At 41.9% G+C, this 13,603-nt stretch overlaps 8 protein-coding genes across 8 annotated transcripts; 6 read left to right on the top strand and 2 right to left on the bottom strand.

Moving 5' to 3' along the window:
• Positions 1-251: 251 nt before the first annotated feature.
• Positions 252-491, top strand: SAMD00019534_111120 (hypothetical protein; the record flags this gene model as incomplete). The annotated part of the gene is made up of 1 exon (XM_012893765.1): positions 252-491. One exon carries the CDS (start codon positions 252-254, stop codon positions 489-491), a length of 240 nt encoding a protein of 79 aa, XP_012749219.1.
• A 273-nt stretch (positions 492-764) lies between these two features.
• On the bottom strand, positions 765-1,073 carry SAMD00019534_111110 (hypothetical protein; the record flags this gene model as incomplete). Its single annotated transcript, XM_012893764.1, has 1 exon — positions 765-1,073. One exon carries the CDS (start codon positions 1,071-1,073, stop codon positions 765-767), a length of 309 nt encoding a protein of 102 aa, XP_012749218.1.
• Positions 1,074-1,493: 420 nt separating this feature from the next.
• Positions 1,494-2,192, bottom strand: SAMD00019534_111100 (hypothetical protein; the record flags this gene model as incomplete). Its single annotated transcript, XM_012893763.1, has 3 exons — positions 1,494-1,571; positions 1,680-1,870; positions 1,949-2,192. 3 exons carry the CDS (start codon positions 2,190-2,192, stop codon positions 1,494-1,496), a joined length of 513 nt encoding a protein of 170 aa, XP_012749217.1.
• Positions 2,193-2,451: 259 nt separating this feature from the next.
• SAMD00019534_111090 (hypothetical protein) lies at positions 2,452-3,600 on the top strand (the record flags this gene model as incomplete). The annotated part of the gene is made up of 4 exons (XM_012893762.1): positions 2,452-2,691; positions 2,814-2,901; positions 3,000-3,229; positions 3,322-3,600. 4 exons carry the CDS (start codon positions 2,452-2,454, stop codon positions 3,598-3,600), a joined length of 837 nt encoding a protein of 278 aa, XP_012749216.1.
• A 297-nt stretch (positions 3,601-3,897) lies between these two features.
• Positions 3,898-5,132, top strand: SAMD00019534_111080 (hypothetical protein; the record flags this gene model as incomplete). The annotated part of the gene is made up of 2 exons (XM_012893761.1): positions 3,898-4,188; positions 4,779-5,132. Coding segments are annotated over 2 exons (645 nt in total), but the record flags the coding sequence as incomplete, so codon positions are not given.
• A 603-nt stretch (positions 5,133-5,735) lies between these two features.
• On the top strand, positions 5,736-6,484 carry SAMD00019534_111070 (hypothetical protein; the record flags this gene model as incomplete). Its single annotated transcript, XM_012893760.1, has 2 exons — positions 5,736-5,796; positions 5,871-6,484. 2 exons carry the CDS (start codon positions 5,736-5,738, stop codon positions 6,482-6,484), a joined length of 675 nt encoding a protein of 224 aa, XP_012749214.1.
• A 1,012-nt stretch (positions 6,485-7,496) lies between these two features.
• Positions 7,497-10,715, top strand: SAMD00019534_111060 (hypothetical protein; the record flags this gene model as incomplete). The annotated part of the gene is made up of 2 exons (XM_012893759.1): positions 7,497-8,557; positions 9,272-10,715. 2 exons carry the CDS (start codon positions 7,497-7,499, stop codon positions 10,713-10,715), a joined length of 2,505 nt encoding a protein of 834 aa, XP_012749213.1.
• Positions 10,716-11,515: 800 nt separating this feature from the next.
• SAMD00019534_111050 (hypothetical protein) lies at positions 11,516-12,760 on the top strand (the record flags this gene model as incomplete). Its single annotated transcript, XM_012893758.1, has 1 exon — positions 11,516-12,760. The coding sequence occupies one exon, from the start codon at positions 11,516-11,518 to the stop codon at positions 12,758-12,760; it is 1,245 nt and encodes a 414-aa protein (XP_012749212.1).
• Between the last annotated feature and the right edge of the window lie 843 nt (positions 12,761-13,603).

Here is a 13,603-nt window from a genome sequence, read left to right as displayed (position 1 = left end):
ACAAACGAGTCCCAACTCATTGGAGTAAGATTTTGAGATAGAGATACATATCATAACATACAATGTGGCAACAATGTATAATAACACTAACAGAGAAATCAAGAGGATTCCATTTAGTTACAAATGAAGTTGTTAATAAGATACAACCACAGTTGAAGAATGTTAAGGTTGGTTTGGTACACTTGTTGTTACAACATACAAGTGCATCATTGACATTGAATGAGAATGCAGACCCCTCAGTAAGACGTGATATGGAACAATACTTTATGCGTACTGTGCCAGAGAGCGAGACTGCCTATGAGCATGATGACGAGGGTCTAGATGACATGCCCGCTCACATCAAGTCCTCAATGTTGGGCACATCACTATCATTGCCAATCAGTCATGGTCAATTGCAACTGGGCACATGGCAAGGTATATGGCTTGGAGAACATCGCACACGTGGAGGCTCGCGCAAGATAGTCGTCACCATTCAAGGCGAGCCAATATGAAAAGAATGAATGAATGATCACGCTCTGCACTCAAACATAAATATCAATGAATGGATGAATGGATGGATTGGTGGATTGGGATGGCCTACAATAGGCATTGTTACAGATCAATGTTTATTCAACACAGACATGTATGGTTGGTTGAAGGTGAGATGTGAAGTGAAGTGGAGCGTGAGGGCCCTGCTGGCATGGTCGTGGACAAGGACATGGACATTGGACATTGGACTTGGAGCATTGGACCCGGACTCGGACCCAGGAGGACACTGTGCTTGCTCAGAAGATGTCTCCGTCTCCATCACCGAAGCCTCCAAAGCCTCCACATCCACCACAGCAACGACGACGGAGCACAAAGATGTTGATGTTGGCCCTTCTTCTCCAGCAGCATGCAAGGTCATTGTTGGACTCGGCGCCAGAAGTACCAGTGACGCCAGCCACAGTCTCCATTGATCGGGTGTTGATGGATTGGCCTCCCATTGATGTCAAGTTCTCTGTTGGAATGGAAGAGAGAGAGAAAGAGAGTGGAAGGGAGCAAGTCAGTATAGCACAGTGACAGTTGTCGGCCATGGGCACACAACACAACATGATGAATACATACTTAAGATAGTCATTCTTGGATGATTGATTGGATTGGAATAATAGTATTGACAAGTATTGAATGTAGATAATTACAATTGTTTGTTGCTTTGATTGATTGATTGTATGATTGAATGATGGATAGTCTGTCTAAAGTCATGGTATTTATAGTGGACGGACAGTCATGTTCATGTCCAATCTAGGATGTCCTACCCATTACCCTCCTTCCTGATAAGTCCTTCATTACTATATATGGTTATGATCAGTACTACCATCATCACCCACACCCCTCTGATTTTATTGATTGATTACAGTGATGGCTTAGCCATTGACAATCCAACTGTTTCCGAAAGAGGTAATCACTACCATATTTATACATGTACATATCATTCCAAGCTTCCTGATCAAGCCAAGTCGACATCATCCCCCTCACCTCTTCATTTGGTGGAAGTTGGGCAATGTCTTGTGAAGTAGCTCAAGGTGGCGGTCATGGGTCGAGTTGTGCATCTGTGTTGGCAATGGATGTGGATGTGGATGTGGATGGGGATGGGTGGATGTTAGTACTTCTGTCTGCCTGCCTGTCGTCTGTGGTCGTTGTCATAGTAGAACACTCACATCTCTTGGTATGGTGGACTTGGTACGAGCTAGAGTCGGTCCGTACAATCCTTCGCAGTCTTTCAAATGTTCATTCTCTGGTGTAATACAACATGCACCAACTACACATCCATTATCTATAACAGTGCCAGCGCTAACCTTTGCCTTTGTCTCTACTACATTATCATTACCAATACTCTTTGCTTCAATAACTACAAGATCATTGAATGAATGAATGAGTAAGTATGTGATTGAATGAATGCAATGAAGAGATAGAGAGGACAACATACCAGATCCAACTTCAAATAAATTACGTGAACCAATGGTCATTGGTTGATCTGATGTATTGGTGATGGTGACCAACTCTTCGATTATATTGTTGTCGCCTATGATGATTGGTGCTCCATTCTTTGATATGATTGTTGCACGTGGATGCAAAACAGTTCCCTTGCCTATTGTAACATTGTCTCCTACTACACAGTCCTGACAAATTATAGTGTTCTCGAATGATACATGTGTCGTACTAGTTGCCATCACTGAATGAATGATTGAATGAATGAGAGAATGGTCAATGAGCCAAAGTATACAATAGACTTGAACTTCTAGTTGCCCAAGTCCTTTATCACACACACTGCACCTTATTTTTTTCATTCAAAATGCCCAAGTTTGGACCCGATGTTCGTTTTCGCAATCCTTTGATGGATGGATTGGACTCGACTCGATCACAAGTCACAAACACACTCTTAATCAATCATACATACATACATATATTTATATAAAGATAAAGACAGTCATGTTGTCACTCACAAATAGATTGGCAAGCAGCCTGTGCATATCGAAACAGGTTATTCGTGCAAGCCATAGCCCATTCACATCATTGTCGATTAGCAGCAGCAACATCAGCAATGTCAGCAACAGCAGTCTATTTACAAAGATGCCAAGTATCAACACTCAGTTTGTTAGAACCATCGTTGCAGCTCCTCATGATATATCACTAAACAACCTAAGGGATAACCCAGGTGCCAACAAAAAGGTACATAMCAGTCAATCATTCGTTCGTTTCATTCGTTGTGATGATAGAGCGAGTGTCTCGCGAGACACAAACAGTACATACAGGTTGGACTAACTTATAATACTTTTGTTAACATCAAACAGAAAGTTAGAGTTGGAAGAGGTATCGGTTCAGGAAGAGGAAAGACCTCTGGAAGAGGTCATGGCGGTCAGAAGGCTAGAGCAGGTCACAGTATGTGTTGATTGAAAGAATGGACGATGACCAACTTGATCAAGTTGGAGATTACAGTGATGACAGTGACTGACTAAATCAATCAAACAAACGAATAGATATACCAAGAGCATTCGAAGGAGGACAGACACCATTGTACAAAAGAATGAGGAAGTATGGTTTCTCGAACGCAACATTCACGAGAGTGCTCAATCCATTGAACCTCGCTCGTCTGTCAAAGTTGATCGACGATGGTCTCATCAACCCGAACGAAACAATCACCATGAAACACTTATACGATGCTAATGCTGTCGGCAGAGTCAAGTTTGGAATCAAACTGTTGGCCAGTGTAAGTGATCACAATGCTACACACTCTTGCGATTACATTGGATCGACCAATGACTGACATCCATCCATACAATCAATCATATAACACAACAGGGAAAGGAGTCATTTAGACACAAGATCAACATCGAGTTGAGCGACTTCTCAGAGGAAGCAAAGAAGTCGATTGAGTCTCTGGGAGGTAGCGCCACCAATGTGTATTACGACCGTGTCGGTCTGCGATTCTTGCTCAAGCCAGAGAAGTTTGACTTTGTGCCAAAGCGCGCAAGAGTTCCACTCAAGCTGAAGGAGAAGTATCCCAACCATCCCACTGGTTACTTGGGCGCGTACTCCACCGATGGAAGTCCACCAGTCTCTCAAACCGAGAGCGCCTAAGTTCAAGGGTTCTGGATTCAGTCCCCAAGACTACAACTCAAATAACAAAACACCCTTTATATACGATCATGATCATTCAGTGCACTCATATATCTTGATCATATATCTTGGTTCACACACACACACAACTGTTGGTGAGCTGGCAATCAACTTGATACCACTTTAATACAGTGGGAGTAAGTCATTGTTAACACATACTTATACTTATACATACATATATATATATAAATACAACTAATGATGATGGTGACCAAGATTGCCAAACATGGACTGGAAAGGAATATTTTAATTCTTGGATTGATTTGCATGATCATGATCAACAACATCACAACATTGGTTGATGCACTGGGGCAATGTGAAACACTTGGACCTGATGCATGTTTGACAGCCTATCCAGATTGTTTGATCATACCTGTACTATCATGTTGTTCAGGTATAGGATCAATATGTGTCAGTTCATCATACCTAACAGTGATAGACCTGCGGACTAAAGATCCCAACTCCACCATCTGTCTCCGACACATCGCATTCGAACAAGTCTTCCAACTATCCTACAACATACCCGACATACCTGGTTATCACAAATTCCTACCTTCAGATGGTATGTATCATATCATATCAATCAAAGTTTGATCAATCATTAACATTCAATCAATCAATCAAACACAGAGACATGTGCAAACAAGAACTGTGAAGCTTTGAACTTGGATTGCACGCTGTTACCTTCTAATCCTTGTTCAAGGACTGACATGGTATGTTGTAAGCCAGAGGCTAGGTGTATACTTAGGAGTGAACCAGAGACGGAGGGTATCAATAATGATTGGAGGAGGAATGGTGGAACATGCAATTCAAACTGTGCCGAAGGATTCACTTGCAAGCTAATGGGAAGTGAGCCACAGTGCGTACCAAAGACCTGTGAGCAACTGATATGTGAGGCCGATGAAGAGTGTATAGAGATGCAAGAGATCAACATGGCAGCATGTTTCCTAAAGGTCGATCACTTTGATGTCAGTATTCAATGTGACCCATCAGTTGGAGATTCATGTCCACCTGGATTCACCTGTGGCAAAGGTCTAATATCAGATTATGATTGTATCCCAGTATTCAATGATGTTTCAGGTATGTGTAGTTCGATCAATCACTCATTCACTCAATCAATCATTGAATCTAACATTCAATCAATTACTATTACAGAGAAGAATGTTACATGCATGGACTGCCCTGCTGGGTTCTTGTGCGACAGGTTCGCTTGGGGCATTATGTGTACAGAGTGGAGTGATAATACGACTAGGGCAAGGTGTAAAGATAGCCAGTCAGAATGTTTGAGTGGCCAGACATGTAACAGCAAGAACCTTTGTGAGTTTGCCAAATGCGACGAGACATTATGCGGACCCAAGTTGTCCTGTGTCCAATTCGACCAGACACATCCACGCGTCTGTGCCTCTCGCAATGTAGTTCCCTTCTCCCAGATGCCAACATGGCTAGAGAACTTCCCCTTCCTCAGCCAACAGGATGGGGAGTTCGCGCGTCGCTACTAAATATAATATTATTATGTTGTAGTAGTGGTTAACCCCCAATCCTTTCCAGATCTACACCTTTTATTCTTTCTTATTATAATAATAATATATGTAGTTAGTGTGTATGACACTCTCTAGAGAGAGTTGTGTTGTATCTCAATGTTTGTTTGTGTGTGTGTGAACAACACCAACACACTTTTCCAAACTGAGATGGACTAGATGTCCTAGGTCTCTCGCATACACACATTGTTGTTGTAGTGGCCTGGCTTAGACTAACTAAATACACACAACAACTGTTATAGATGTTCAAGGTTGTAGTCTGGGGCTAAATTGCTGAACATGCATGGTAGTGTTTGAGATGGCAAGGATGGTTAGGGTAATTCAGTTAGGGTTAGGGTTGTATATGGTTTGGGAAGGACAGGACAGGACATACTTGGAAGTTGAAGAGGCATTGGTCTGGACTACCAAGACCACAATCCTCAATCCACAATCTTATATCCCTGCACTACACAAACAAACATATTATATTTATTCAACCTCTACAACAACAACATCAAACAAATAATAAGAATATTATAAATATTTTATAGTCAACTTTGTAATTAATAATAATAAATCATGTCACATCCAGGAGACAAGCCAGAGGGACCAACCTCAATCTCATCCAATGTGGAAGTCGGTAAGTAAACCAAACACAGTCTGTGTCCTACAAACTACTTGTAAAGTTGTATTAATTTTTGTAAACAAAAAAAGGAATGAAGAGAGCTGGAGAGCAAATGGAGAAGGCTGGTGAGGAGTTGAAGAAGACCAAGACCGAGATGCAAGCCGGATTTGAGAGTGCCATGGAGAAGGGCAAGGAGATGATGCAACCAGCAATGGATAAGGGCAAGGAGATGTTGGAGCAAGCCGAGAAGGTGATGCTCGATGCCTATAATGCTACGTGCAGGAAGACTGCTGAGTTCAAGGAGCAGATTGAGACAAAGTCCAAGGAGTTCATGGACAGTCTCCAGAAGAAGTCCGAGGAGGCCAAGGAGGAGATCCAAAAGGATGGTGAGGCATTGAAGGCCAAGGCGGGTGAGCTCAAGGACAAGGCCCAGAAGGACGGAGAGTGTCTCAAGGAGAAGATCGACAGCAAGGCAGCTGAGCTCAAGGACAAGGCTCAGAAGGATGGAGAGTGTCTCAAGGAGAAGATGGACGAAAAGGCTTGCGAGATGAAGAAGGATGCTGCCGGTCTACAAGAGAAGATCGATGCCAAGATGGATGAGGTCAAGGATGACATTGCCGAGGCCGCAGAGAAGGTTGAGGAGAAGGCTATTGCCTCCAAGAAGGGTAAGGGCAGAGGCAGACCCAAGAAGGCCAGCAAATAAAGCATCACAAGTACAGTCTTGAAGTTATTGTCCAAACACACCCCGCACACTCAAGTGCAGTACATCTATCATTGCTGTTGAATGATTTCAATGACTAGCGTATTGAGTGGCGGGTATGTTTGATTGAACTTTGTTGTTAAATAGGTGATGTTCAAGGTTACACTCATACATTCATTCAATCAAGTTGGATGAGCACTGTATGAAGAATGAATGCCTATGTTATGACTTACCTAGGTCGGAATATCGAATAATCTGTAACAACTTATGGATGAGCATTCCTTATACATGTGAGTGTGTGTGAATGAATGATTGACGTCAGACGATACAATGGAATCTAATCACACACTCATTCACACACACACACACACACACAAGTACAAACTCAAGAATGTTCAATAATTATGAATTAAGCAAGATGGAATGGGTATAAGTAAATAGATCGATAAAATGGTATCCCTGCCCTTATCTTGGGTAGTGTATTATTGATACCCTCCATCCTTTAACCTATCGTGTCGCCCTTGTTAGGTAACATACTTTACCTTATTGATGCCTCAGCATTCCTTGTTATTTATCCTTTCATTCAAAGAGCCAGAAATATTTAATAATATAATAATACTTTATGCCAACAGCAATAAATAATAATAATAATAATAATAATTTAGAATATGAAATTATTAGGCCGCTAGGATATTCAGAGAAATTCCATTTGTCCAAGGTGTTGGCAGGAGTTTATGGAAATCCAGGAGTGATCTCATTGGTCCAGGTTAGTCCAGGAATTAAATTGACCCATGAATATCTTTTCAAGAAGGGATGTTATCTGGCAATGGGATTGGTCAATGAACTCAAACAACTTCAAGTCGGTGTGACCAACGTCCACACAAACAATCCATCATTCACGCGTTTCCGACATTACAATGTTTCCAACATTGTTAAAGTATGGGATAATCGACCATTCATTGACATCCGAGATCGTGAAGCATTGGTGGAACAGTTCATGCATCTCCCTGTCGTCATGGATGAGACCACTCCACATGTGTTTGTCGACATTGCTTGGGACGCCAGTGTGCCAGACCAGTTCCTACTCCATGTCATACCAGGACACTTGGTGTCGGATGGAGTTGGCTACAAGTTCTTGGAGTCACGTGCTGTTGACCTTGTGAACAGAGGACCTTTGGACATCAAGAATATCCACATCCCAGACGACTACATCGTGCCCGTCGCCACCTATGATGACTTCAAATGCATGGATGTGCTCGAGGAGAAGAATCCAACAAAGTTGAACTTTCTCAACCAACTTGCAATGGTCCTCCAATATCACTTTGTTCCATCATTCATCAAGAGACAGCTCAACATGTTCTGGGCGGGCAGTCAGCGACAACAATGGGAGAAGTGTGATAGTCGCATCAGACTGTTCTCCTTCCCCATGTCCGACTTCCGCCAATTCATGGAGGTGTGCAAGAAGAACAAGGTCACGTCACATGCCGGTCTCTACACTGTGATCCTGTCGGCATTGTCCCAAGAGTTTGGCAAAAATGAAGACGCGCTCAAGTTGCGTACATCGACCGTTGTCAATCTTCGTAGATTCTGCAAGATTGTTGATGAGGCACCTGGTATCTTCCTTGGATCGATCCATCGCGACACAGTGGTCAAGCCCAAAGACATTGTCGAGTCAAAGAACTTCTGGGAGGAGACGGTCAAGTACAAGGACTACATCCGCACCATGGCGCCAACATCATTGGTGCTGTCCAATTGTATTGAGTACTTGGCGGCAGACTTCCCCAACAACATGCTCAAGTACTGGTCCAAGAATGTTGATGACTATCCAATGGGTCGAACATCGAGTTTCATCATGAGTGACTTGGGTATACTCGAAGTGCCGCCTGGTGCAGAGTGGACCGTAAAGTCATTGACACTCGCTCAAACATCGATTGTCACCTCTGGTACATTACTATTCACTGTTGCAGGATCTGATACATTAGATGACTACTCATGTAGTATGGCATATCAAAGAGGTGCTATTACCGAAGCAGAGGCTGATCGTTTAGTTGAAGCATTCCCAAGACTATTGAAGAAGTATGTCACCATTGGAAGTACCAAGTTATAAATAAATCATATGTTAGATCATATATCTTGATCGTATATCTTGATCGTATATCTTGATCATAGGTATATTAATCAATCAATAATAATATCTGTTTTGTTCAGCACAAGTTGACTAGTTAAGAAGGTTCATTCGTGAAACTCATTCATTGGACCCATTCTCATTCAGATTCAAAGTAATACTATCTGTATCACTCACACACACACTCACACTTACCCACTAACACACTACATAAAGATACACACATTCACTCAAGCAAGCAATGACAACAACACGTAACACTCTGACTTAAGTTGAAACCCGGTCGATGTTTATCATACCGGTACCTATACTATGATAGGTACCAAGATACACCTGCCCATAATCGTTCAGATAATAACTTAAGTCAGTGTGTCTGCCCACTACACACATATAGATAGATACTCAATGGAGTTAGTCCAGAAATACTTATAACTTATGACTCGTCATCTCATTAAGTTATATCTTGGAGTAAAGTGAGTTGACATGTATAACAAGTCCAACTTACATTACAACTTACCTTAGTAGTAGTAGTATAAATATATTATAATATAAATTGTTAATTAATTAATTAATCAATCAATCAAATTTAATAATATTTCCAAAATGTCAACAATATTAGATAATATTAATATTAATAATAATAATAATAATAATTATATATTAAGACCACTTGGTCAATCGGAGAAATATCATCTTAGTAAACAGATAGCTGGAACTTATGGAAATCCATGCTTCAAGTATCATTTAAAGGTGCGTCCAGGAATCACTCTCACACATGACTACCTCTACAAGAAGACATGTCACCTGGCAGTTAGTTTGGCAAACAGATTCCAGCATTTACAATTATCAATAAGCAATGCCAACTCTGACCAGCCCTTATTCACTCGTCTCAAGTCATTGGACTTGTCCAAGATCGTGGAGATCGTCGACCATTGTCCAATATGGGATGACGCTCACATGGATCGAAACACCGAGTTCCTGTTACATCGCGAGTTTAGCCTCGACCCCAACACTCCTCTATTCCGGTTCACCAGTTACTGGCATTGTGACGTACCTGACAAGTTCATCTTAATATTCTCATTCAATCATTTGATGTCCGATGGAGTTGGCATGCGCGACTTGATTGAACAACTCGTGGACATTTCAAACGAGGCCGAAGCACCAGACATACACTACGACTCCAACATTGTAGACCTCATAGACAAGTCAGAGTTCAAGGTGATGGACCTAATGGAACAATCAAACCCAGAGAAGATGAGCAATCTGCGCAAGTTGGCAACGATTATGATGTACTACACAGTGCCCTCATTCATCAAGCGTAAGTTCAACTCGTTCTGGGCCGGCAGCGTTCGCCAGCAATGGGAGGTATGCAACAGTCGCATACGCGAGTTCAGAATCCCAATGAATGAATTTAGATTATTTGGACTGTGTTGCAAGAGTCATGGATCTAGTCTACATGCTGGTCTGTACTCGGTGATCCTCGAGTCGCTGGCAGAGGTGTTTGGACGCAACGAACCACTCAAGGTGCGCTCATCCACCGTTGTCAACCTGCGCAAACAATGTAAGGTGAACGATACCGCACCAGGAATATTCATCACAACAATCAATCGCGATACAATCCTCCCACCCAAGTTGATGATGAAGAATGAGAAGTACTTCTGGGAACAATGCAACGACTACAAGATACACTTGAGGAATCACTTCCAGTCTGCCTCCAAGGTGGTCGACATGCTGGGCTACATGACCTCCGACTTCCCCTGCCGCATTGTCAACTACTGGGCCACACAAATCGATGACTATCCCATGGGCCGAACTTCCAGCTTCATCATAAGCGACTTGGGTTGGTTCAACATGCCCCCACCAGGCGGTGAATGGAGCATTCAGAAACTGTCGGTCGGCCAAACATCCAGTGTGACCGGTGCGCCACTAATATTCTCCTTGCTGGGCAATGAATCGTTGGCCGAGTTCATCGGCTCCATGTCCTATCAAAAGGGAGCCGTGTCCGAACGTGAAGCGACACTACTTTTGGATACAATGGCCAAGAAGATCAGGAAGTATTCATTCAATTTCAAACCCGAGGGTGTAGATCTACTTCGTCCATCTCTTTGAATAATAAACAGAGATGCATCCTATCACCCACCCTCATTCATTCTATCACACACTAATGTGTTGACTTCTGATCAACCCACCCCTCAATCACCTGACACAGGAAACGAAAGAAAGTCAGATGCGCATTTCATCTGGATCACCCAACAACCACCTGATCTAAATCCATATCTGTGCCGGTCAATCATTCACTCATTCTCTCCATCAATTGAATGAATTAAGTTGGATTATAATGAGTGTGTATGATTGAATGTATGAAGTGAGGATAATTCGTAACTAGTTAATGTGGAACTCATCTTACATGGTGTCATCATTCACAACGAGTTTTAAACTTGCGGGCAGACTGGCTCACTCACCTAGTTGACCTAATTGAAAGAATTATTGAATTAACGATTGACCTGACTATACGAATGAATGAATGATTGGAGAGACATGACCTGACCAAATGGTAACATGTACAATTGTCACATAGGTAGGTTTGGTAACTTAAGTTAATAAATAATTATTATAAATTTAATAAGATAAATATTTTTTTATTTAATTAATTTATAATGTCAGATATTCAAATACATAATGATATAATAAATATACCAAAAATAAGAGACAAACCTTATACAATACTTAGACCTCTTGGAGGATCAGAGAAATATCAATTATCCAAACAACTTGGAGGATTGTACGGTACTGCTGGTTATGGATTGATTATCGATGTTGCACCTGGAACTGTGATATCAAATGAATACCTCTTGAAGAAGTTCAACTATATAGCCGCTCAACTATTCAACAAACATCATTTCCTTCAGATGGGAGTTTGCAAGGTTGATACCGAACCACACTTCACTAGATTCACATCAGTTGACCTGAATCGAGTTATTGAGATTGTTGACGACTATGAGTTCTGGCATACCAAGAACTTGGAGACTGCCTTGGAAACAGTACTTCATCAGGAGATACACATGGATGAGACTTCCCCACTGATGCGAATTACATGTTTCTGGCATCAAGAGCGAACACACCAATTCTTCTTGGTGATAAACTTCAATCATGTGGTCTCGGATGGGCTTGGAACAAAGGCTGTTGTGGAGGACTTGTTAACAATGTCCAACTCATTGACTGAGGTTGAGGATCTTGGTCAATTGGATAACATTATATCATTGGTTGATGAGGGCACATTCAAGATGACCGGTACACTTGACAACCATAATCCATCAAAGATGACCATCATGGAAAAGTTGCCTGTCATAGTCCACCACCACTACCTTCCATCGATCATCAAGAGACAACTGAATACCTTCTGGGCCGGATCACAACGTCAAGAATGGGACAGATGTAACAGTCGTATCAGATTATTGACCGTACCAATGGACTCATTCATGTCATTCGTGGATAATTGTTGGAAGAACAAGGTTACTCCCCACTCTGGAATCTACACCATCATCTTGAAATGTCTCTCAGAAGTGTTTGGTAATGAACGTGCACTCTCCTTGCGTTCATCGACCATTGTCAACTTACGCAAACCTTGCAAGTTGGCTGACTCTGACCCTGGTCTATACTTGTCAACGATAAACAGGGACACTGTTGTCCCACCCAAGGCATTAGAGGAACCCAGGAACTTCTGGGATGAGACGTCCAAGTACAAGAACCACCTGAGGAATATGTTCACCAACTCCGTCAGATACTCAAACATGATGGAGTACATCACCAACGACTTCCCAAATCGTGCACTGGAGTATTGGTCAAAGAACATTAGTGACTATCCAATGGGTCGTTCATCCAGCTTCTTACTCAGCGATATGGGTCTGTACAAGATATCACAAGAAGGTGAATGGACTTGCAAAGCATTGATGGCAAGTCAGACGGCAATAGTCACTGGAGGCACATTAATGTTCTCTTTAGTTGGCAGTGATACACATGAGTCATTCATTGGAACAATGAGTTATCAGAGAGGAGCGATCACCGAGGCAGAGGGCGAGCATCTAGTTCAAGCATTCATCAAGAATATACACAAGTACTCAACAACACCAAGTAATCTTATCTCAAAACTTTAAAGATGTTGTGAGAATTGACATCCCAACAAATAAAGATCTTCAGTTCAACTATCATCTATAGACAGGTATTACTTCCTAGGAAATAGATTTGAAAAGGACTCGTCCCAAGTCTACGAAGAGATGTTGAGAAAGATCGACATTAATATTATTATTCCCTAAAATACCATATATATATATAAATAATATTGTTCAAGGATAATTAAGATCCTTGAATATTAAAATAGGAAAGTCGTTACCCTAAAAGGGGATTCGACTGGTCGAACCATTGGACTTTTGTTCAAGTCTTGACCGAGTCAAAAGTCAAGAGTTAAGGTGTACCCGTACTGCCTATTCTACCACTCTGGATGATATCCATTCGAAAGATGATGTGATACCTCTTGGTTCATTGTAGCCACTGAGCCAAGTTTGCGAAAAAAGGATCTGAATGTTGAGATACATAAATCCACACCCCTCTACACTCGCTAAGTACTAATCGTCATCTTAATTCCTACTCAGACATATAACCACACACAATTTGTATGTACTCAATCGATTGTTGAATGCAGTGGTCGAGCACGGAAAACGACAGGTGTGGTAATGAAGAACGACTGTAAGTGAGTGAGTGAAAGGTGTTATTGATAGTGAGCGAGAGTCAGGGGGTACAATCGATTGTACACTCACTCACACACTTATGGCTATCCAACCAGACGAGACCACAATAACAATGAATCTTACATACCCATTAAAGGCATGTGATAAGACTTATCATTGCTTTGTGACGTCTCATTGATCAATGAATGATCCTTAACTCCCAAGCTCGCCTGCTTCCAAGCGCCATACGTTTCCCCGTAAATCCTTCAATCT

The sequence above is a fragment of the Acytostelium subglobosum genome (assembly GCF_000787575.1).
Source record: "Acytostelium subglobosum LB1 DNA, scaffold: scaffold30, whole genome shotgun sequence".
Lineage (NCBI taxonomy): Eukaryota > Evosea > Eumycetozoa > Acytosteliales > Acytosteliaceae > Acytostelium > Acytostelium subglobosum.
The sequence above is the reverse complement of the archived record's forward strand: the minus strand, read 5'-3'. Positions and strand labels throughout refer to the sequence as shown.